General features: G+C 42.0%; 1 protein-coding gene across 9 annotated transcripts in view; it reads right to left on the bottom strand.

Moving 5' to 3' along the window:
- Nucleotides 1-26,326, bottom strand: part of map2 (microtubule associated protein 2) — a 294,566-nt gene that overhangs the window by 69,726 nt on the left and 198,514 nt on the right. For all 9 annotated transcript variants that reach the window (XR_004412492.1, XM_033023599.1, XM_033023607.1 and 6 more), the window contains one exon: nt 19,561-19,837. Coding sequence is in view for 8 of the 9 variants with exons in the window: in XM_033023599.1 (XP_032879490.1) it covers nt 19,561-19,816 (256 nt within the window). In the remaining variant the exon portion in view is untranslated. The remainder of the gene's footprint in view (nt 1-19,560; nt 19,838-26,326) is intronic.

Below are 26,326 nucleotides of genomic sequence, written 5' to 3'. Positions count from 1 at the left end.
TGAAAGGCAAATGATTTGCCTGATGAAAATAGACAGCAGGTCGTCACTTAAATAAAAGTATAGAAAATGTTGTGAGAACTCTGGCATTTCCTGTTGTTATATTATTAACACATCTGCGATGGATTACGAATCAGGAAGACCAACTAATCCTTTATAGCTCTAGTACTTACACAGTTGATTTTATGTTGATTTCTACTCCTCCACCCTGTGTTACCTTTGTCATCATTTGCAGCCACACTACTGTACAGAATCATGAGAGGAAGTAACTGTTTTTACAAAATTAATTCAGGAAACAGGGTCTGAAGAAGGGTCTCGACCCGAAACATTGCCTATTTCCCTCCCTCCATAGATGCTGCCTCACCCGCTGAGTTTCTCCAGCATTTTTGTCTACCAGGAAACACCAAGTCGTGTGTAAGCAAAAATCATAGAAAAAAATAAACTGCGTCTGATACATTTTTTGTTGACTTTGCAGAACAGATAGAAATTGCTTTTTAGAGAACAGTTTGTGGCTGACAACGAGAATTCTTATAGTAAAATCACAAAATCCTTCGAATTTCTGAAATATGAACAGAAATCTGTGTGTAATTGATCCAGTTGTCAAATAATTAGTTAGCAGTAGAGAATTTCAGACAGTCTCTTACAGCATGGATCCTTATCTGTGATTATTCATTATCAGATGGAAATCAATACCTGTATAATATGGTCTGACATTCAGACATGAGTAATACCATGGACCTGCACAATCTTGTGCATCCTTCTCATCTAAAGAGAGAAAACCTTTCCTGCAAATGCATCTGAATGTAGTAAGAGTGAATGAAATTTTGGACAAAGGTAACATAATTGTCCACCCTATATGAGTGTGGATATTTAGTCATTGGGTATATTCATGACTGAGACTAATGAATACTTTGGAATTGAAAGGCAAAGTTGATGTTGCAGAATCAGCTTGAGGGGTTGGCCGTGTGCCCTCCTGCAGCCTCTACTTCTTATGCCAACTGTGAGTTCCTTAAACAACGGACCTCACATTGTCACATGAGCAATCAGGTCTGTCGTGCAAGTCAAACTGACACACTTGTCTTGATGTGCAAGTGAAGTAGTCTAGCATTGATGAGAAAGGACAACTATAGTGAATCCATTGTACATTTCTACAACACTTTTGCTAATCTTTCACCCAGCTCTTCTTCTCGCTCTTAAACTACCTTGGCATACTAGAATTGGACTTATCCAATAACAACTGCTCCCAATTTACACTCCTTAGCTTCCACCTAATAACGCAGTAATTCAGTACCTTCATTCAAGGCCCATACATATCCTTATTCATAACTGCCTTAAACGCTATGAAGTTGTGATCAGTTTTCCCAAAATACTCTTCCATTGAAACAGTCACCTGGCCCGGCTCATTTCCCAACACCATGTCCAATATAGACACAAAATACTGGAGTAATTCTAGTTCTCCAACCAGTCTGACTATCCTGATTAAATTTTATCTTTGTATACTTCGTTGTCTGTTTCCCCTGCCTAACATTCTACATTTTCCTTGATTTCGTCCCCTTTGATCTCTCAGTATCACACCTTACCCTTCCATATCTCTGAGTCTCCCTTTCCCCTGACTCTTAGTCTGAAGAAGGGTCTCGACCTTTATAGCTCTAGTACTTACACAGTTGATTTTATGTTGATTTCTACTCCTCCACCCTGTGTTACCTTTGTCATCATTTGCAGCCACACTACTGTACAGAATCATGAGAGGAAGTAACTGTTTTTACAAAACTAATTCAGGAAACAAGGTCTGAAGAAGCGTCTTGACCCGAAACATTGCCTATTTCCCTCTCTCCATAGATGCTGCCTCACCCGCTGAGTTTCTCCAGCATTTTTGTCTACCAGGAAACACCAAGGTGTGTGTAAGCAGAAATCATAGAAACAAATTAACTGCGTCTGATACATTTTTTGTTGACTTTGCAGAACAGATAGAAATTGCTTTTTTAGAGAGTTTTGCTGCTGACAACGAGAATTCCTATAGTAAAATCACAAAATCCTTCGAATTTCTGAAATATGAACAGAAATCTATGTGTGTAATTGATCCAGTTGTCAAATAATTAGTTAGCAGTAGAGAACTTCAGACAGTCTCTTACAGCTTGGCTCCTTACCTGCGATTATTCATTATCAGATGGAAATCAATACCTGCATAATATGGTCTGACATCCAGACATGAGTAATACCATGGACCTGCACAATCTTGTGCATCCTTCTCATCTAAAGAGAGAAAACCTTTCCTGCAAATGCATCTGAATGTAGTAAGAGTGAATGAAATTTTGGACAAAGGTAACATAATTGTCCACCCTATATGAGTGTGGATGTTTAGTCATTGGGTATATTCATGACTGAGACTAATGAATACTTTGGAATTGAAAGGCAAAGTTGATGTTGCAGAATCAGCTTGAGGGGTTGTGAGGGGTTGGCCGTGTGCCCTCCTGCAGCCTCTACTTCTTATGCCAACTGTGAGTTCCTTAAACAACGGACCTCACTTTGTTACATGAGGAATCAGGTCTGTCGTACAAGTCAAACTGACACACTTGTCTTGATGTGCAAGTGAAGTAGTCTAGCATTGATGAGAAAGGACAACTATAGTGAATCTATTGTACATTTCTACACCACTTTTGCTAATCTTTCACCCAGATCTTCTTCTCGCTCTTAATCTACCTTGGCATACTAGAATTGGACTTATCCAATAACAACTGCTCCCAATTTACACTCCTTAGCTTCCACCTAATATTGCAGTAATTTGCCTTACCCGAATTCAGTACCTTCACTCAAGGCCCACACATATCCTTATTCATAACTGCCTTAAACCATATGGAGTTGTGATCAGTTTTCCCAAAATACTCTTCCATTGAAACAGTCACCTGGCCAGGCTCATTTCCCAACACCGTCCAATATAGACACAAAATGCTGAAGTAATTCTAGTTCTCCAACCAGTCTGACTATCCTGATTACATTTTATCTTTGTATACTTCGTTGTCTGTTTCCCCTAGCTAACATTCTACATTTTCCTTGATCTTCGTCCCCTTTGATCTTTCACACCTCACCCTTCCATTTCTCTGAGTCTCCCTTTCTCCTGACTCTCATTCTGAAGAAGGGTCTCGACCCAAAACGTCACCCATTCCTATCCAATGATGCTGCCTGTCCCGCTGAGTTGCTCCAGCATTTTGTGTCCATCTTCGGTGTAAACCAGTCTCTGCAGTTCCTTCCCACACACCAAGTCCAGTATGGTACTCCTCAAGTTAGACTGCCCACATACAGTTTTGACACTCTCTTAGATACACCTAACAAATCCTGACCCATCTAAGCCCTTTGCACTGAGCTCATCCCAGTCATCATTGGGGAAATTAAACTCACTTACTACAACCACCCTGTTAAGGGGCTGTCCCACTTGGGCGACCCAATTGGCGAGTTTAGAAGAGTTTGAAAAAATGACATGTTGAAGACCTCCTTCGACTATGTAGAAGACCAGCTACAACTATGTTGAAGACCAGCTACGACTAGTTGCGACAAACTTCGGGAAAATTAGACACTGAATAGTAGAGAGTGAAGACGACCTCCTTCGACCTACCTTCGACTATGATGAAGACTATCTACAACTACCTTCGACTACCCTCGATTACCTACAACTAACATGCCGACCTACTACAACCTACTACGACTAAACCTACGAGTAAAAAAAGTATCGATTTTTTCCATGGCGACCTTTTTTTACTCGCGGGCATTTTTTAACATATTGAAAAAAACGCCGCGACCTAGCTGAGGCCTCGAGTATGTGCAGACCACTCTCGAGCATGAAGGAGAGTTACGAAGACCTCCTACGATCTCGTGTCGACCATGCTGCGAGTATGAGTCGAGGGTAAACTCGCCTGAACTCGCGGATTAGGTCGCTCAAGTGGGACAGGCCCTTTTAATCTCTCTACATATTTGTTCCATTATCTCCAACTTGCTATTGGGAGGTCTATAGTACAATCTCATGAGAATGATTGCACCTTTCTTATTTTTGAGCACTTCCCATATCGTCCCAGTGAATGAATCCTTCAGTATGTCCTCTCTGAGCACCAGCATCATTTTCTCCCTGATTAGTAGAAAGGTACAAGATTCTGCAACCCTATTTGAACAGTTGTACGCATGCTCTGCAAATCGAAATGAGATTTCCATAAATTTATTGCAGAAGTGAGATCACACCATTGTCTAAATTTCAATCCCTGTTTATTTAGTTATATCAGCACTGCCAATACCTCAACTAATCCGTGTCTGCAAGCTGGATTTATTCAGGTACTGGGATAAGAAAGGTTTAGAGAAATGTCGGTCAAAAGGGACTAGCTCAAATATGGACTAGCTCATAACTCCTCAGTCTGAAGAAGGGTTTCGGCCCGAAACGTTGCCTATTTCCTTCGCTCCATAGATGCTGCTGCACCCGCTGAGTTTCTCCCAACACTTTTGTCTACCTTGGGTCAAAGAGCTGTTTCTCATCTATATAACTGTATGACTCTCTGGATACTGTATACATTGAGTTGTTGTTCTTCCTTTCCTACTCTGGTTCACCTCGTGCAGGGAGTTGAAGATTTCTGTTCGAACAATAAGGTCTGGAACTTGATGGCGCCTCTGCAACGACGTTTATCTAACTTCACCCAGCCGTTGCCAACTGGCCGAGTCCAATGACTGAGCATAAACCAGCTGTGACTCCCCAGGAGAATCTGTGTCATGAGCCGCTCCTATGTTACCATTGGCGCAAGAACAGTGAGCGTCTCCGTTTCTGGGATAGCCGATAGAGAAAAGATTATTCTCTTTTTTTGAATGGATTGAATATACTAAAATGTTTTAAGTCTTCAACTGTTTAAATTCTTAGACTTTATTATTTTATTGACTTTTCATGGATGTGATCATGCTATTGCTTGATAGACAATCATCAACTCACAGCTTGCAAAAGGAACCTGACCAACTGCAAGAGTCATAGAGTGATACAGCGTGGAAACAGGTCCTTCGGCCCACATGGGTCAACATTTGGTCTGCATTTGGTCCATATCCATCCAAACCTGTCCCATCCATGTACCTGTCTAACTGTTTCTTAAACGTTGGGATAGTCCCTGCCTCAACTATCTCCTCTGACAGCTTGTTCTATACATCCACCACCTTTTTGTGAAAAAATTACCCTGACATATCCAAACTCCCACTCTGCTGCTGGGCTCAGTTTTGGCTCAGCACTCAGTAGTAAGGAGCCAAGGGGCCAAATACACTTTGTATTAGGTTGCACAGCTTTATGCCAGCCACCGTTCATGCATCAAACATGGACCCAATTGAATGGGGTTTCTGACCAAGATGGAAAAAGGAAATGTGGCAGTGTTTTCCCCTCTATTTCAGTCAATATTAATGTATTAATTAATCTAAAAAATGTCGTCAAGTCAAGTTTATTCGTCACATACACATACGAGATGTGCAGTGAAATGAAAAGTGGCAATGCTCGCGGACTTTGTGCAAAAAGACAAACAAACAACCAACCAAACAAACTACAAACAGAATCACATATTCTTTTACATATTAAATATTGTGGGCGAAAGGAAAAAGGTTCAGTAAAGTTAGTCCCTGGTGAGATAGGAGTTTACAGTCCGAATGGCCTCTGGGAAGAAACTCCTTCTCAACCTCTCCTTTCCCACAGCATGGCAACGGAGGCGTTTGCCTGACCATAGCAGCTGGAACAGTCCGTTGCAGGGGTGGAAGGGGTCTCCCATGATTTTATTGGCTCTGGAGTTGCACCTCCTGATGTATAGTTCCTGCAGGGGGGCGAGTGAAGTTCCCATAGTGCGTTCGGCCGAACGCACTACTCTCTGCAGTGCCTTATTGTCCTGGGCAGAGCAATTCCCAAACCAGATGGTAATATTTCCGGACAAGATGCTTTCCACAGCCGCTGAGTAGAAGCACTGGAGGATCCTCGGAGACACTCTGAATTTCCTCAATTGCCTGAGGTGGTAAAGGCGCTGCCTTGCCTTACTCACGAGTGCTGAGGCGTGTGATGTCCATGTAAATATGGACAAATAAAAATGTAACAAACAGCAGCAGGAGTATGCCACTCCTGCCCAGTTTGCCCAACACAAATTCCAAATTCAAAGCACAATGTCCCTCCCTTATTGTCGAGCACCCTTATCTTTTCACTGGTTATCCTCGTGTTTTTAATGTACATATAAAAAGCCTAGGGAGTTTCTTTGCAATTCATCAAAGGCATTTCATGGCCCCATTTGGCCTTTCTAATCACCCACCTGAATTTCCTGCTTGCTTTGTATTCCTCAAAGGCCTTGAACGATTTCATCTTCCTAACCCTTACATAAGCTTCCTTTTTCTTTTTGATCAAATTTGCAATCTTTGGTCATCCAAGGTTCCCTTCCCTTGACATTCCTTACTGGAACATACCAAACCTGAACTTTGATCAACTGGCCTTTAAATGCCTCAGACATGTCAAATGCAGATATATCCAACAATAACAGCTCCCAGTTTACTTTTCCTAGCTCCTGCCTAATAATGTTGCCATCTGCGTTACTCCAATTTAGCACCTTCCCCCAAGGTCCAAACTTATCCCTATTCAAAATAATCCTAAAATGTTTGTTGGGAACATTTCCCCAAAATGTTCTTCCACTGAAGCCAGGCTTGTTTCTAATGCCATGTCCAGTAAGGTCCCTCCTCAAGTGGGATATCCACATAATGACATTAACAAACTTCATATGCCAGACTTCAATCCTCTCTCTCTCATGTTAGTGACATTTTATTGAGCTATTCCGTCCCTCCAGTTCTACTAAACTGATCACTCTCCTTAGTGCTACTAAACTGCAGGAGATCAGCATTCCCTATGCCATAACCATATCCTCAACTGATGGAAACATGCAAGCTTCCGATTTCAAAATCTCTTCCCACTCATGGGACATAGATTATTTAGATACCCATGGATTATTTTGATTAGCTTTAGCCTCTGATCATGTATTTACTAATTACCTCCAGGGAGAAATGGAATTCACATCCTCACCCAGATCAACAGAAAATAAATACATTTATTTAGTAAAAGATAAAGCAAAGACATGCCTTTTGGAGTGGCATTTATTACACTTTGTTTCAGGGAACATCAATTATATTGATTAGTAGTTACCAAAATCATTTGTTTCCACAACGCCAAACTAGTGAAAGTGCAGTGTTAATCTCAGCAAACATTATATCAAGATGAACACTGGAATTTAGAAGGATGAGAGGGTATCTTATAGAAACATATAACATTCTTAAGCGATTGGACAGGCTAGATGCAGGAAAAATGTTCCCGATGTTGGGGATAGTCCAGAACCAGGGGTTACAGTTTAAGAATAAGGGGTGGGCCACTTAGGACTGAGATGAGGAGAAACTTTTTCACCCAGAGAGTTATAAATCTGTGGAATTCTCGCATTGAGTACAAGAGTCAGGAAATCTCTATAGGAGTTTGGTTAGGCCACATTTGGAATATTGCGTGCAGTTCTGGTTGCCCCATTATAGGAAAGATGTGGAGGCTATGGAGAGAGTGCAGAGGAGGTTTAACAGAATGCCTCCTGGATTAAAGATAGGGCTCTTAAAGATAGCGGAGTCGGGGATATGGGAGAAGGCAGGAACGGGGTACTGATTGGGGATGATCAGACATGATTACATTGAATGGCGGTGCCGGCTCGAAGGGCTGAATGGCCTACTCCTGCACCTATTGTCCATTGTCTATTAGAGAGTCTCAGCTACAGGGAGAGGTTGGATACATTTGGATTGGTTTCTCGAGAACTTTGGAGGTAGAGGGGAAACTTGATAGAAGTTCTATCACCTGCACACAGTGGCTGCATTGCATAGAGTCTGCACTTTACTTGTCCAAGCCTACTCCAAGAGCACCTCCCACACACCTGATCTCCACCAGCAACAAAGGCAAGGGCTTCCATCACACAAGCTATTCACCGCCTCTTTAAATAGCACATCACCATGACTCAGAAATATATTGTCTCTGATTGTCACTGGGTCTAAATCCGAGAACTCCCTGCTGAACAGCATAAAATAAAGTACATTAACTTTGAATGCAGTATTTCAAAAAATGGTTTCTCATTTTCTCAATGGGCACTTGGCATTGGATGCAGTTTTTGCAAATGGTACCCGCATCTTGAAAACCTGCATCGCTTATGTGTTAGCAGATAATTCTTAAAGGCCATTCTCGCGTTGCGAGTTGACACAAGAGGTAACCCGAGTTAAACCTCGTGGTAATAACGTACGATTAGCGTACGGCATTCGTGGACGCAACGTAGTGCATCGTGGCGCTAACGGCAGGTACTCGTGTAACTTGTCTACTCTTGCCAAAAATCAAACATGTTCTGAAATTTTCCACGAGTCAATTTTACTCTTGTGGTTAAGAATTGAAACATTTTAATAACGTAGTGGCCCGTGCGTTAACCTTAGTGACTCTTGAGTCTACCGTGGGAAGTCCTGGGCACGGTGAACCCGGCAGCTGCACAGAGGGGAAAAAAAGGTGAGTAAAAAAAGGCGGTTTCAATATCACCACGTGACCTGGGTCCATCGAGGGCGTTTCACCTCATTGCTGGAGAATCTTTTTAAGAGGAAGACTTGTAGAGATGGCTCCAAGAAAAGTCCAAAGAAAGGGAACAAAACATGTCAATAAGGCTTTTGTCATGCAGGAGGAGGAGGAGACGCAGCAGGAGAGGCAGGTAGAGAGGCAGCAGGAGATGCCACAGGAGAAGTCAACACTGCCTGTGGGCTCCTTGGAGCAGGGAAAAGGTGATCAAGGAAATCTGCAGATTGCCTCCCCGGTAGAAGCTTTTCATATTGTCCAAATAGAGATCTCCTTTGAAAGATGGGCTTCACCCAGTGAGACTTCCTCTTAATTCTCCTTTTAATTAATCTCACCCTTCTGCCTTTACGCAAGCGTCCTCGCATCACACAAATGGCTGCTGCATACAGCACTTGAATAAAAAACACCATCATCCTGGACTCGAAAAGCCTTATTGCAGACATGTCTCCAAATGAGCCAATTCAACCAAGGGAGGATTTTCTAGTGTGTGAAGAAAATACGTCACATCATTTGTACCACGTGATGATTTTACAACACGTCAGTAGACAATGTTCGCTCAAGATTAACGGGACAGGAACCGGTTAACTCGGGAGACGAAAATGTCAGATCGCAGAAATGACAAGTAAACGGGAAACTGCCGTCTACCCGTGGGAACTCGGTTAACCTCTTGATCTTTCACTTGGTATATCGTACACAACCACGAGCCCTTAACTCGGGTTACCTCTTGTGTCAACTCGCAACGTGAGAATGGCCTATTATAAAAAAATTATTATTGAACAAATTAATATTGAAATTATTATTGAACAAATTAATATTGAAATTGCAGTAACAGAAAAGCTTCTTACTTTGAAATGTTTTAAAAAGGGAGATAATCGCATACATTGTAAACTGGAATAAATGGTGTGCATTGAAAATGCTATGTTACCCTTTATAGAAGAATATGCTATAATTGTATATATAAATGACACTTATATTTTACTGGGATATGTTTGTTTAAGTTAAATATTTCATATAATTTACTTACAATGTATTCATATTATCCTCCAATACATAATTTTAAAAGAAACTGGTTAATTCTTTTGAACTCAAAATATTATACAAAAAAGAATAGTTACAGAAATCATAATTTTAATGAACATGTACTTTGGGAAAAACAAAAATAGTGTTTGCAACAGCATAGGGAGTACACATTTTTCCAGTATCGAGCAGTTCTAGAGATCTGGGCTCTATTTCCACATAAAATTAAACCATTAACTCGTCCAAATCAAGGATAAAATAGATGTTCAATTAATTTGATTTGTGGATGACAATATTCACTGGCATCAAACACCACCTGTTTATGAGTCTAATGCAGGGTACCACAAGCAATGGGAAATTTCTAGAATGTGACTACATTGGATTTCTTCTCTGGTAACATCATCACATGGAAAAAAAAAAGCTTTGTATTTACTTATCTTTCAGCTTGCTACCGTTACAAATATTAGGATATTAAATAGATTCATGTTTCTGCTATTATTTGAATAGGGAGAAAGATAACACCAAATTTACATAATAGATCATATTCTGAGGGGAAGATACCATTTTATACCAAGAAAAAAAAATCAAGAAATTATCAAACGTACTTGCTTTCTTACTGTTGTGTGTTTGTGTATTTGTAAGTGCGTATATATGTGTATGTACACACACACACACACAAATATACACACTGATAATGAACATACAACAGCAAGATAAAACCCTTTTAATTAACCATATTCCTCATTTATCTGCATAACATTTCACATAAAAATTCTCTGGGTTTAAATTGGCATTTAAGTTTCTTTTTGAAAGAAAAAAAATGTATATATTGACTTTTTTATTTCCAGAGGATTTAAACTAAATTTTTAAAATGTAATTATAAACAGAAAGAGCAAAGAGATAGCAATGTTGTTTTCATTTACATTGGAAATAGAAAAGTCACAATGCTGGTCTAGTGTTGAAAGGTCTAATAATATTTCCATTCTCTTTACTAATTGTTCAACGAGTATGGCATCTGTTCCTCAGCAATTCTCCACTGAGCGAAACATTGCGTTATCCAGAATATAGTTTAATTTCTGAAACCAATGTAGACTCAAGAATATCTTTGTTTTCCGGGAAAAGGAGCCAGGATAAATTCAAACCAAATAAAATATAAAATTCGGTATTATTTTGAATAGATAATATAGAACAAATTTAATAACCCTTTACTGTAGATATTAAATAATGAGGAGTTTTTATTTTACACGTTATGCATTATCTTTCGAAAATATTGATGATTTTTAAGACATCTTGTGATATTTAAGCAACAATGGGCTCTTGTACAAAGCAGATAAAATCTTTTTACTTACATTGTGCACTACAGCTAAAATATTGGGTTCCCTTCAATCACAGTCCCTGTACGAACAGATAGGAACTGGTGAAACTCATAAAGGATGTCTCTGTAATGGGCAATCCCAAGAAGACTAGAGTATGAGTTCCTTTGTGCACATGAAAAGCTGAATATTAATGATTCTGCCCAACTATGCTTTCTTCCCCAAGCATGGCTGTGCCAGGGATCTGCAATGCATGCAGCAAACTGTTGTCAAGGCAACAGAGGCAGAACTGACTAAAATGTAACGCAGCAGCAAGGGTGCGAGGACAACATCCAATAGTTTACTTATTCCTAATTAGCAAATTACCACTGATTGTTCAATGAATCATACAGCACAGAGGGAAGCCATTCAGCCCACATTAACCATGGTGATATTGTTTTTTTTTCCATTTCCAATTCCACATTAAAAATTACAACATAATCTGCTTCCACTACTTTTTCATGGGAAAGAATTAAAGGACATAACATTTCTAAATCTTACACCAACTATAAAGACCGAGTCACAGAATGACCGATCTCCTAGCTGGGTAATTGTTTTTATAAGCTGTAATTCTCATTCATTTTGTTTTCTTCTCCCAAAATCCTTGATTTGTTTAGTTTCCAACTGCATGGGTGGGTAAAAGTATAGGAAAGTATTCGTATAGAGATACAGCACAGAAGCAGGCCCTTCAGCCCAACAAGTCCGCACCGTCCAACAATCCACTATCCTACACATACGAAGGGCAATTTTACATTTATAACCAAGCCAATTATCCTACAAACCTGCACGTCTTTGAAGTGTGGGAGGAAACCAAAGATCTCGGAGAAAACCCAAGTAGGTCACGGGGAGAATGTACAAACTACGTACAGACAGCACCTGTAGTCAGGATCGAACCAGGGTCTCTGGCGCTGTAAGGCAGTAGCTCTACCGCTACGCCACTGTGCCGTCCCATACCATGGATTTATGCAACACAGCTACAAATACTGGCCACAGTAACTTCCATTGATATAGCCTTTATAATGTTAAAATATCCCAAGACACTTGGGTGAGGATTTGCCATTGAGACAGTCGGGGCGAAGAGTAATTTAGAAAGCAATTTGAAAGCTCACAGCCTGGACAGCTGAAGGAGTAGCTTCTTATTATGGAGCATATAAAATCAGTAATGTGCAAAGCAGCAGAACTGGGGCAGCAGCACCATTCTGAAGGGCTGCGGTTCTTGAAGCGATTACAGAGACACAGTGCTCTCGGTGGAATTGAAAACAAAGGAAGGAGACCAGCTCATGTTTTTTTACCCAAAGAGCAGATGGTCAAAGGTTTTGACCTCATGAAATTTTGTGGAACAATACTTACATTTAAAGGTGAAAATTTAATTGTAATAAATCCATTCATATTCTGTATACTCATCAATAAAATGTAACCTGCAAATTCCTTTGTTTCTATTATATATCAAATTAGTTGTTTTCTCAGTGAATGTTCCCCTTGGTAATACGTATATTGTTTTGGACATTATTGGGGGCGATGATCTTTCAGAGGAGAGCAGCAGCCAGGTTTGTGGCATAACGATTGGCTCTGATGCACAGTGGGGGGGGAGGGAGCTGACAAGGAAAGTTTTTAAGAAGGAACTGCAGATGCTGGAAAATCGAAGGTACACAAAAATGCTGGAGAAACGCAGCGGGTGCAGCAGTATCTATGGAGCGAAGGAGATGGGCAACGTTTAGGGACGAAACCCTTCTTCATACTGATAGGGGGTGGGGGGAGGCAGGGAGAAGAAGGGAAAAAGGAGGAGGAGCCAGAGGGCTGAGGTAGGAAGGGGAGGAGACAGCAAGGGTTAACAGAATTGTGAGAATTCCATGTTCATGCCACCAGGATGCAGACTCCCCAAGCGGTATATGAGGTGCTGTTCCTCCAATTTCCGGTGTTGCTCACTCTGGCCGTGGAGGAGGCCCAGGACAGAGAGGTCGGATACGGAATGGGAGGGGGAGTTGAAGTGCTGAGCCACCAGGAGATCAGGTTGGTTATTGCAGACCGAGCGGAGGTGTTCGGCGAAACGATCGCCAAGCCTACGCTTGGTCTCACCGATATAGATCAGCTGATATCTGGAGCAGCGGATGTAATAGATGAGGTTGGAGGAGGTGCAGGTGAACCTCTGTCACACCTGGAACGACTGCTTGGGTCCTTGAATGGAGTCGAGGGGGGAGGTAAAGCGACAGGTGTAGCATCTTTTGCGGTTGCAAGGGAAAGTGCCCAGGGAGGGGGTGGTACGGGAGGGAAGGGAAGAATTGACAAGGGAGTTGCGGAGGGAGCGGTCTTTGCGGAAGGCAGACAGGGGGGGAGATGGGAAGATGTGGCGAGTGGTGGGGTCACGTTGGAGGTGGCGAAACTGACGGAGGACTATTTGTTGTATGTGGCGGCTAGTGGGGTGGAAGGTGAGGACCAGGGGGACTCTGCCCTTGTTGCGAGTGGGGGTATGGGGAGAGAGAGCAGTGTTACGGGGTATGGAAGAGACCATGGTGCGAGCCTCATCTCTAGTAGGGGAGGGGAACCCCCGTTCCCTGAAGAATGAGGACATTTGCGATGCCCTGGTGTGGAAAGTTGTTGTAATAAGAAATTTGATAGTTAGGGCAGCAAACCAATTGCAGAGAATTGTGGACCATCACACAAACCAACCTCCCTTCCAAGCAGCATAATCAAGGACGAGTCGCACCCTGGCCTCTCCTCCCCTCTCCCATCAGTCAGAAGGTATAGAAGCAGAAGGCATGGGAAGAACAGGAAGCAAGGAGCGACTGAACAACTGAACTGCATGTAGACAAAAGTGCTGGAGAAACTCAGCGGGTGAGGCAGCATCAATGGAGCGAAGGAAATAGGTAACGTTTCAGGTCGAAACCCTTCTTCAGACTGATGTGGGGGTGGGAGGGGGGAGGGGGGTCGGGAAGAAGAAAGGAAGAGATGGGCAACGTTACCTGAGGTGCTGAGGTGGAGCCAGTGGGCTGAGAGAGAGCTGAGAAGGGGAGGAGAAAGTAGGGACTACCTGAAATTAGAGAAGTCAATGTTCATACCGCTGGGGTGCAAACTGCCCAAGCAAAATATGAGGTGCTGCTCCTCCAATTTACGGTGGTCCTCATTCTGGCCATGGAGGGGACCCAGGACAGAAAGGTCGGATTCGGAATGGGAGGGGGCGTTGAAGTGCTGAGCCACCGGGTGATCAGGTTGGTTATTGTATTGCATGGATTTTGATGTGTAACAAGGAACTACAGATGCTGGTTTAAACCGAAGATAGACACAAAGAGCTGGGGAAACTCAGCAGGACAGGCAGCATCTCCAGAGAGCAACAATGCATGACGTTTCAGTTCGAGACCCTTCTGCAGACTGGTTAGGGATATGGGAAACGAGAGTTCTAGACTGTGATGTGAGAGATAAAGAACAATGAATGAAAGATATGCAAAAAAGTTATGATAATAACGGAAACTGGCCGTTGTTAGTTGTTTGTAGGGTGAAAATAAGAAGCCAGTGCGACTTGGGTGGGGGAAGGATAGAGAGTGAGGGTATGTTGATGAGGAATATTGGTGCTCTGGGCAAGTAAAAAGGAGGCTCAAGAAGGAGATGTTAGGTATAGGCAGCTGGGATCAAGCCAATCCTTTGAGGATGATAAGGGATGTAGGAGTAGGAGTACATCAGGATGGGAAAAATGGGACACAATATATCCTTGACAAATAATATAGAGGAGAGGCCTAAACAATTCTACACGTATATTAAAAGTGAAGGATAACTAGAGAGATAACGGTCCCCTTAAAGACCGTAGTGATTGCATGGAAGATGAAACTGAGTACCCAGCTCAGTACAAGCAATAGAAGATGCTTCCCGCCTCTCAATCTAATTGCCCATCTGCCCATCATATCTGGCATCTCCTGCCCCATCTGTGGCAGGGTCCGTGGGTACCACTTTCACCTCATCAGCCAATTCACTCGATGTTTTCAAGAGAGTTAGATTTAGCTCTTCGGGCTAAAGGAATCAAGGGATATGGGGAAAAAGCATGAACGGGGTTCTGATTTTAGATGATCAGCCATGATCATATTGAATGGCTTGAAGGGCTGAATGGCCTACTCCTGCATCTATATTTCCATGTTTCTATGTTTCAGAACTAGGCTGGCAGCAATTCATCCTCGATCCCAAAGGGCTGCCTAAGATCTAGACCAATAGATTCAAGAGACATTTATTGCCACATGCACCAATTGGTACAGTGAAATTTAGGGTCACTATAACTAAGACATAACGATGGAGACATTTAGGTGAAGGTAACAATCACAATAAAAAATAAAGCATCCATTTTGTCGCACCCTGGCCACTCCCTCTTCTCCCCTCTCCCATCGAGCAAAAGGTATAGAAGTGTGAAAACACACACCTCCAGATTCAGGGACAGTTTCTTCCCAGCAGTTCTCAGGCAACTGTATCATCCTACCACAACCAGAGAGTGCTGCTGAACTACTATCTACCTCATTGGTGACCCTCTGATTATCTTTGATCGGACTTTAGGGCTTTATCTTGCACTAAATGTTATTCCCTTATATATCTGGCAGTATCTTCAAGGACCCACACCATCCTGACCACACACTCATCTCCCTGCTACCTTCAGGTAGAAGGTACAGGAGGAGCCTTAAGACTGCAACGACCAGGTTCAGGAATAGCTACTTCCCCACAGCCATCAGGTTATTAAACTTGGCTCGGACAAAACTCTGAACATTAATAGCCCATTACCTGTTATTTGCACTTTATCAGTTTATCTATTCATGTGTGTATATATGGTATATGGACATACTGATCTGTTTTGTAGTCAATGCCTACTATGTTCTGTTGTGCTGAAGCAAAGCAAGAATTTCATTGTCCTATCAGGGACACATGACAATAAACTCTCTTGAATCTTGAATCTATACACAGTGAATAGCTCAATTGTAATCATGAGTTGTCTTTTCACTGTACCTCGGTACACGTGATATTACATTGAACCAAAGCAGTTTGTGGAGTGGGTCTGTTACAAAAGGTCAAGTCCATCCTACAAATAAAGAGCCTTGCAGTTCAGACCACTAGGTAAATATGTACATTGGTGTTGTTAAATTTATTACCGGGCATGAATGTCCATGGAATTAATTAGGCAATTGTAGAATATCATATTTTTAAATAATTTGATGTAGGTACAATTTAAAGTATGTAGAAAACAATAGTATGTATATATTTGTCACTTTAATGGAAAGCTGTGCACTAAAGATGAATTTGAATGTGCCTAAAAGAACAATGTTGCATGCTTTTGACATATTGTTGTACAAGCCACTGTTGTTACTAGAGTAGTAAATGGAGCAAAAACAACAGATGCTGAAAATCCCAGAACACGAACAGAAAATGCTGTAAGCCGAGCAAGATCATTGGGGAGAGAAACAATGCAAATGCTTCCAGTCACAGACCCTTCATCAGAACTGCAAAACTGTAAAGGCAAACATATTTAAAATTGCAGAAATGCGGAGGGTGAAGAGAACAGAGAAAATGTCTGTGAGGCTGCAGAACAAAGTGATAGGCCTGTCCCACTTAGGCGACTTTTTAGGCGACTGCAGGAGACTCTGCAGTTGCCACATGGTCGCCACATGTTCGCGGGTGGTTGCCGGGGAGTCGCCTTCATGGTCATGAGGATTTCCCGCATTCTGGGAACTAGCCGCGGCCTCATTATGATCGCTGCGAATTTTTCAATATGTTGAAAAATTAGCGGCGACTAGAATGAAGCCGCCATGGAGAGTAGCGAGAATTCTCGTGCCGTAGGTGGGTCGGCAGGAGGTCCTAGTGGGTTGCCAGGAGGTCGAAGGGTCTCGTAGGTTGTAGCCGGTGCTGACCGATGAATTTGATTGGCTCATTGGGAAAAAAAAACGTAAGCAGTAGTTTTCAGAACCAAGGATAACCGACCGGTAATGTTAATGTCCGCCGACCTTTTAAAGAACTTCCCGTACACTGTGCTTTCACTGTCTTAATTACGGCGCCAACCTTCCTGTTCATCATGTGTGTCTGCAAACCCTCGCTTTGTAACGTGGGAATTTCACTCAGACAGCTTGCTTGTCTGCTTGTCCTGTCTTGCTTGTCTGCTTGTCCTGTCTCCCGCCTGCATAACGGGCTGGTGAAGGAAGCATTTGCACTGTTTCTCTCCACAATGATCTTGCTTGACTTACAGCATTTTCTGTTCGTGTTCTGGGACAATTTGACAGTCGCCGGCTGTTGCCTGAAAAATCGTCTAAGTGAGACAGGCCCATGAGAAAAGCAACAATTATTTTGAAACAGAAACTGAAACAGAAAGGTACAGCCACATTCATGTTGAGATAAACAATTACTGGGAATTGTTCAATTCAATATGAAGTCCCAATAGCTGCAGCATTTCCAGATGATGGATGAAGTTCTATTCCTTCAGGTTTGATGGAGCAATGCAGGAGGCTGACAATGGGTGTCAGAGTGGAACTGAGGTGGAAGATTCAAGTTAAAGGTGACTCAGGGTCATCCTTGCAGACTGCACAAGAGGGCAATAAAAAGTGTTCACTCAAATTCATTTGGTTTCTCCAATGCGCAATGGTGAACACCAAATGGGAAGTTCCTGAGAGATCTTGACGTAGTAGAAGACGAGGGGATGTTTCTCCATCTGGAGGAAGCCAAGAACATAGCGTTTCAATTTGGTGTATCATATTCAATGTTGTTTCCCCAATATTGGATTCACGGACTGCTTTATGTATTCAGCATTGCCACCACTTGCTGCAAGTTAAAACACACAAGACTTCCATTGAGTCAGAGTTGTACAGCACGAAACAGGCTGTTTGGCCCATCGTGTCTGGGCCGTCCTTTTTTGCCCATCCATTGAAAGCTCCTTGACCCAAATGTTTGTTTTTCTAATTGTGTTTGGCACTAATATCTTGCTTTTTTTTAATTATACATCTTTCTTTTAACAATTTTACATGTAATTTATGTATAATTTGTTGTTGTGCGTTTGTGTGAGTCTATGTGCCTATAAGCAACATTTTTAATTGTACCTTTACCTCATCATACTTGTGAATATGACAATAAACAAGACAATGCTGTTTCTCTCCCTACAGATGCTGCTTGGTCTACTGCGTATCTCCAGAAGTTTATATTTTCATTGCTGTCTTTTGACTGTTGACTTGATTCAATGAAGAACAGTTTTCTGGTAGCTCTCTGGCTCCATACAACCCTATTTGTAAATTAGGAGCAGAGACCATTTGAGTTTGCGCCATCATTTAATAAAATCATAATGATGTTACTGAAACTTTACTAAATGCTCCCATCAGCCCCTGTTTAATTTTTTACACCCTTCCTTCTAAAGTATTCACCTATGCCTTAAAAACATTCAAATGCCTAGTCCAAGAAGAGAGTTCCCTCAGAGTGAAAGTAGTCTCACTAGGGCTCTGTACAACTGCAGGAGTTGTATCACCTTATGTAGTTGCAACAAAGTGCTGCAGATGATGGCTAATACACAAAAGAGACATAAATTGCTGGAGTGACTCAGCGGGTTAGGCAACATCAGCGGGTTGGTGAACGTGAATAGGTGACATCGGAGCCCTTCTTCAGACTGATTCAGTCCCCTGACTTACTCCAGCACTTTGTGTCATTTCATTTTAACACTAGGCGCTGATGCCGCTAATCTGCATCATTGGGCCCTTCTTCACTGGTTCACACGGCTGTTGTTACGGCTCGCGTTGCAGATCCTAGCTGTCTGCTCTTCCTTCAGGCCGATGCCAATGACAAGACGCCCTCAGTCACCATGGGGCTCCCTCCCCTCTTTTCTGTTCCCGGTTCTAAGTTGTAGTATGGCGGTGACTCCAAGGCAGAAGGTGGAGGTGGAGGTGGTGGTGGTGGTGGGGGGGGGGGGGTGTTGTAAAAGTGGCCGAGTGGATAGAGCAACGGGAAAAGGAGACAGCAGCGTTCGAGCTGACAAACCGATGGAAGAAGCAAGAGCTGGTGGGAGGGGAAGGACCCATACAGTGACCAAGCCTGTCCTGATGGTGGCAGCGGCACGAAGAAAGACCCCTTGGGCTACAACGTGAGCCGCAACAACAGCGACTTCAACTGGACTGTGTAGGACGGTGGTGCGTGAAGAAGGGATCGCAGGTACACTTTGCGAGTTGGGCGAGGTCCCTTGGAAGCCTGCGCTCTAAGCAGCTAGGGAGGTAGAGCTAAAACCAAAATCCGTTATAAAGCATTCCACTAAAATTGAAGGTTTACTGTATTTATCTTAGTAAGAAGTGGTCGCAAACAGCCAACAGCTATTACAATAATTAATTATAATAACAGGAAACAAACAGAGCACAATATACATTGTAAAGTTAATGTTATATAGGGATGTTGCAAAACAAAAGTCCAAAACAATGCAATTATTTGCAGTAGATTCTATATCCTAACATTATGATAGTTATGGTTTAGTAATGCTTCATTTAAGTGCACAATGACAAATATATACATGGCTCTTCATGGTTGCTTAGTAATAGCAAATGTAGCAGTATATCGCCTGCTGTGTGTAATAGAAGATAAAAGGAGCAAAGTTAATTTCACCTGCTGTCACTGTGTCTCCAGCAGCCAGTTTCCCATTGATTCCATTTGCTTTTGTCACAGTGTAGGCTGTTTGACTTCCATTCTGCGTCTCCGCTGGGTGCTCCCTGAACGAGTAGCCATTCTCAGTCCGGGATATGCATTCAGCTGTGGCAGACTGCTCTTTAAAATCTGCAGCAAACTGATGAGAAGCAGCCTCGAGGACAGTGTTCGAGGCCCATTGTGGTGCATTCGCCTCAGCCTTCCTGTCATCTGCCATTCTTATTTGGTAAGATCACAACTGTAATTAGGAGAATTGTACTGGTTATTAACGATGACTGCTAACAATGCAGAGCATAATAATCCTTTCACGTTCAATTTCACGTTCAGATAATTTACAATTTTCACTTTAATGATTAACACTAACAGATCAAATCGGAGAACCTCTTGACGATGTAGCAAACACCATCAGAGATTGTTAGTGCTTTTAATCGAAGGTCTGCACACTTATCTTCATGAAAGCAACTTGTCTCATTTTTGCATCTATTTCACATATTCCCATCTTGAAAAATATACACACTTGCTCATGCAAATGCATTGTCATGGTTAGCTTTCACACAAGTAAATGATTACTCAGCAAATTCTGTTCCTCCCTAACAACCCCCCCCCCTCCCCCATTTGTTCTCACTGCTTCTTTATTAGCATGTAAATTCACTGAACCATAGCCAATCTCTTTAAGATTAGAATACTTAGTAAAAACTATAATGCTTCAAATAAGCGGACTAAGCAGCATTTGCATTTTACCCCCAGACCTCCATTGCTTTGTTTTTCAGTAGAGTTTTGATTATGTCACAACATCTCTTGGTGGTTGTATGATAATAAACACTGGGAGATTATTTAATGAGAAGCTTCAATCCATCATTAAATCCTTATCAGAATCCTTACCCTTTGAAATTAACATTCATCTAATTGGTAATTAGTGCACTGATACAAAAATGCTTAAGGTTAAATCTGAAATGTGCTCGGATATCAGCAGAGTTACAGAGCTGCTCATGACAAGTCACAAGTCACCATCCAATTGGGAACTGCTTGGATTAATCAGATAAGCAAAACCCGGGCTACATTGTGCAGAATTATTTGTTGAATCATGATGTATCATATATTGCCACCTGTTGGTAGGAACGATAAATGTAACAACATCTTTGATTCAATATGATAAACAAAATGAATAATGAAGACTCATTGATAAGGACACATGGTATCCATCCAAGACCGCAAGAAATTGCAGCGAATTGTCGACGCAGCCCAGACCATCACACAAACCAACCTCCCCTCAATTTTCACCTCCACGCTGCCTCGGCAAGGCCAGCAGCATAATCAAGGACGATTCGCACCCTGGCCACTCCCTCTTCTCCCCTCTCCCATCAGGCAAAAGGTATAGAAGTGTGAAAACGCACACATCCAGATTCAGGGACAGTTTCTTCCCAGCTGTTGTCAGGCAACTGGATAGTCCTACCACAACCAGAGAGCAGTGCTGAACTACTATCTACCTCTTTGATGACCCTCGGACTATCGTTGATTGAATTTTGCTGGCTTTACCTTGCACTAAAGATTATTCCCTTATCATTATCTGTACACTGTAAAAAGATCGATTGTAATCAGTCTTTCTGCTGACTGGTTAGCACGCAACAAAAGCTTTTAGCTGCGCCTCGGTACACGTGACAATAAACTACTTTGAACTGAACTGATGGTATAATACAAAATTCTCAGAATAGGGGCGTCTGGTTGAAATTTAACAGACAGAAAATTTGGAAATATTTATAAATGGAAAGTTTCAAAAATATTGACAATTTAAAATAACATTATTCCCATATGTAAAATGGAATTAGGTGAATGTTTGAACAGAATTCCAAATTGAACTAAAAAGATTCAAATTTAAAAAGGGCCCATGTAATGTTTGGTTTAATAAATAATGAGTGATATAGAAAAAGCAGGAAGATCACCAAAGGATGTGATAAACATTGTAATAAACAAGTATTATCATAAGTGAGCAGAATTAGGCCATTCGGCCCATCACGTTTACTCCGTCATTCAATCATGGCTGATCTATCTCTCCCTCCTAGCCCCATTCTCCTGCCTTCTCCTCATAACCTCTGACACCCGTACTAATCAAGTAAAAATGCACTGAACAGGCACTACACAGCACCTCATATTCCGCCTGGGTTGCTTGCGTCCGGATGGCATGAACGTTGAATTCTCCCAGTCTCCTCCCCTTCCTTAACCCTCGAGCTGTCTCCTCCCATCCCCCCGCCCTCGGGCTCCTCCTCCTCCCTTTTTCCTTCCTTCTCCCCCCCACCCCCCATCAGTCTGAAGAAGGGTTTCGGCCCGAAACGTCGCCTATTTCCTTCGCTCCATAGATGCTGCTGCACCCGCTGAGTTTCTCCAGAATTTTTGTGTACCTAAGAATCTATCTATCTCTGCCTTAAATATATCCACTGTCTTTGCCTCCACAGCCTTCTGTGGCAAAGAATTCCACAGATTCACCACCCTCTGACTGAAGAAATCCCCCCCCCCCATCTTCCTAAAAGAATGTCCTTTAATTCTGAGGCTATGATCTCTAGTGCTAGACTCTCCCACATCCTCTCCACATCCACTCTTATCTTATCCTTTCACTATTCAGTACGTTTCAATGAGGTCCCTCCTCATTCTTCTCAACTCGTGAGTACAGGCCCAGTGTCGTCAAATGCTCAATATGCATTAACTTATTAATTCCTGGGATCATTCTTGTAAACCTCCTCTGGACTCTCCCCAGAGCCAGCACATCCTTCCTCAGATATGGTGCCCATAATTGGATTGGACGGCACTGTTCAAGGTAGGGGTTGGGCATTAAATTTGGTAGAATGAAGGTTTGGCTTAGAATCGGAAATAATGAATTCATTTTTACAAGTGTGCAGGAAGGAACTGCAGATGCTGGTTTACACCAAAAATGGATACACAATGCTGGAGTAACTCAGCAAGACAGGCAGCATTTCTGGAGAGAAGGAATATGTGACGTTTCGGGTCTCCACCGGAAAGGTCACCCACCCCTTCTCTCCAGAGATGCTGCCTGTCCCGCTGAGTTACTCCAGCATTTTATGATATATCTTCAATTTTTACAACTTTACAGTTTTCACAACTTCAAAGTTAACTTTAATAACCCATTAAAAAAGATAGTGGTGAGAATTAAGATGTGTTACAGAAAAATTGAACAACTAAGAGATGCAAGCGTATAAACTGAACTTGCTCTTTAAAAAAATGGAAAGCTTGAGATGGAAAAATTAAATAAGACCACTACATACATAATCTACTACTGTTAACAATCAGGCAGGAGGTAAAAATCACAAATGTTCCATTTTCTGTAAATAAATACATTATACTGGTAGACTAGATATAATACACAATAACTCTTATTCAGGAAAGATACAATGCTGTTGGTCCAATACATTATTAGAATACAAATTTGGAAATGTCATATATGACCACTGATGAATGCATAGATTCATCAGTGATTGCCTTCACAAAATGTACTGAAGCCTTGCTGAACAAAGTTAGTTGTGCTTTCGCAGAAGCACAATTACTTGGACAGGTAAGATTAACATGCTGAAAAATCTATTTAAAAGAGTGATGTCATGCACTTCACCAAGAGAAATCAAAAGGCAGATTATTACTAGGTAAATGGAGAGAGACTGTGTGAGTGAAGTTAAGAGGAATCTAGGTGTTGAAACACAAAGAGCTAGCAGGCAAATCCAACAACTAGTTAAGAAGACAAATAGCATTCTGGTCATCACTGCAAAGGAGTTGGGGTTTTATAATTGTATGTACAGGGTGTGGGTGAGGCCTCACATTGAATTCCGTGCACAGACTACCCTTGTATTCCAACATGCTGGAATTCATAAATCACCATAAAAAAGTCCATATTCCATAAAATATGGAATAAAAATTTACACACACATCAAATTTTAGTTGATTTTAATGTTGCGTTGCTTGACACATATGACATGATGAGGTTTTGGATAGAAAATTGTGCTACATACAGTTTTCCGTAAATACTGCCAACCCCAAACCCAACCAAGGGTTGCTTGTACAATTTTGGTGGTACAAAGGAGATTTACCATGTTAATTCCTGGGATGAGAAGGTTGTCCAACCAAACTGAACAGTTTGAGTCTTTATTCCATGGAGCGTGCAAGAATATGGGGGTGAACTTATTCTGCCAATTAAGTTCCTAAGGGTGCTTGACATTGTAAATGGAATAACGTTTCCACCAGTCTCGTGGAAGGGGTCATAATGAACAAAGGACCTCTTGTTTAAAACTGGGATATGTAGACATTTCTTCATGTAAAAAGTGGTGAATCTGCAATGCTCAAGGATCAATTTCAGTCCAGTTAAATGATTTGAACTTTGACATTAGTTTGTCAAACCAACTGAATTGTGATTGGTGTGCAGCAACATTCTATTGAATTTCAAAAGCTCTTTTGCAATGATATTATACCCACTCTTATTAATGAATACATTTCAACATAGCTATATGTATTATATAGATTTTATTCTGTGGGTAAGGTCCGAGGGCCTCGTGGTATTTATTGTTAAAGTTATTGAGGCAAGAGAGGAACTTGCGGGAGCCGTGATGAAGATCTTTGAGTCTTCTCCAGCCACTGGCAAGGTGTCGGAAGACAGGAATGTACTCAATGTTGTTCCTTTGTTTAAGAAGGGAAGTAAACAGAACCCAGGGAATTATAGGCCAGTGAGCTTCACATCAGTGGTAGGGAAGCTACTGGAGAGGATTCTTCAGGATAGAATTCCCATTTGAAAGGGAATGGTCTAATTAGGGTTAGTCAGTATGGTTTTGTACATGGCAGGTCAAGTCTTACCTACTTGATACAGATTTTCGAGGAAGTGACAAAGGTGATCGATTTGGCAGGGCAATGAATATTGTCTACGCGGATTTTAGTAAGCCAATTGATCAAGTCCCTCATGGTAGGCTGATCCAGAAGATTAAGATGCATGGGATCTAAAGTGACTTGGTTGCATGGATTCAGAACTACCTGACTCATAGAAGACACAGGATTGTTATGGAATGACAATATTCTGTGACAATATTCTGATCTGTGATCAGTCAAGTTCTGCAGGGGTTTGTGCTGGGACCTTTGTTGTTTATGATGTATATAAATGACGTATAAAAATGTACGGTAGACAAAAATGCTGGAGAAACTCAGCGGGTGAGGCAGCATGGAGAGAAGGAATAGGCGATGTTTCGGGTGGAGACTCTTCTTCAGACTGATGTGGGGGGGAGTGGGAAAAAAATGTATATGGGTGATTACTACGTTTGCAGATGACACCTATATTGCTATTGTTGCAGACGGTCTAGAAGGCCGTCAAAGCATACAGTGGAATACAGTATGTCAACTGCAGAATGGGCAGAAAAATGGCAGATGGAGTTTAATCCAAGCAAGTGTGAGTTGTTGCATATTGGTAGGTCAAATGGAAGGGGAAGGCATGGAATGGGATGGAATACTTCATTGTCACATGTAACAAGGCACAGTGAAATTCTTTGCTTGCATACACAAGGTGTACAAATAGCAGCCACCTACGGCGCTGACAAAGTAACAAAGTAAGCCGGCTCCTCCTTTTGTCCCCCTCCTCACAGCGGTTCCTCCACGCCGGGTGCCCATTGTGTTTTGTTCTCCTCCCCCCCACCCCCCTCATGGTGGTCCCCCCACGCAGGGTCCTCCATTGTTCTTCTCCCCCCCTCACGGCATGCTGACGCGGACGAGCACCGGTACACGGTACACTGTACTCTCACTGGTACACTTGAACTTTGACTTAATAGTTGTGATGTGCAGAGGGTTGCCACACAAGTAGATGGGGCATATGGCATGCTTTCCTTCTTTCGTTGGGCCACTGAGTATAAATGTCAGTAAGTCATGATGCAGCTTTCTAGGACTTTGGTTTGGCTGCATTTTGAGTATTGCATACAGTTATGTTCGCCACATTGCTGGAAGGATGTGGAGGTTTTGGAGAGGGTGCAGAAGAGGTTGGACAAACTCGTATTCTTTTCTCTGGGACAGGGAGTTTGAGGGAACACCTGATAAAAGTATATAACATTTTGAGTGGTGTTGATAGGGTAGACAGTCAGATCCTTTTTCTCAGGGTAGAAATGTCAAAGACCAGAGGGGCAAAGGTGTGAGGTGTGAGGTGCAAAGTTGGTGGGTGACTGGAATGCAAAGCCAGTGGTGGTGGTAGAGGCAGATATAACTATGGTTGTATCTGCTTCTATATCCATGTGCCAACCTAAAAAACATTTAGGCATGCTGGGCATGGAGAAGTGTGGTAATGCATAGGCAGATGAAATTAGTTTATCTCGGCACTAGGTTCAGCACCAGACATTGTGGACTGAAGAGCCCGCTGCTGTGCCATACATCTCTATGTTCTATTTCAATTCCTACCACATTGACAGTACCGTTTAAGCACCATATGTACAACCAGAAGCATATCATCATTTAACCAATACAAAAAACAATTTTTGTCGATATTCAGACACTGAAGCAGTTAAATATTTATCAATGTGCAGGCGTCAATAATTAGATGCGACAATTCCACAGCTGGTTCAGAATCCCTGCAGCTCCAGTTATTGCACACCTGGAAATGCAAAAAGAAAAACTGGATGCCACCATTAGACCCGCAGTTTGCGAAAGAGCTCCACAAAGAAAAATGTTCCCTTTGTCATCATTTAACGCAAACCTCAAGATAGGT

This window comes from Amblyraja radiata, chromosome 7 (assembly GCF_010909765.2).
Source record: "Amblyraja radiata isolate CabotCenter1 chromosome 7, sAmbRad1.1.pri, whole genome shotgun sequence".
NCBI classification, from domain to species: Eukaryota; Metazoa; Chordata; class Chondrichthyes; order Rajiformes; family Rajidae; genus Amblyraja; species Amblyraja radiata.
Note: the sequence above shows the minus strand (reverse complement) of the source record. Positions and strands in the feature narration are given on the sequence as shown.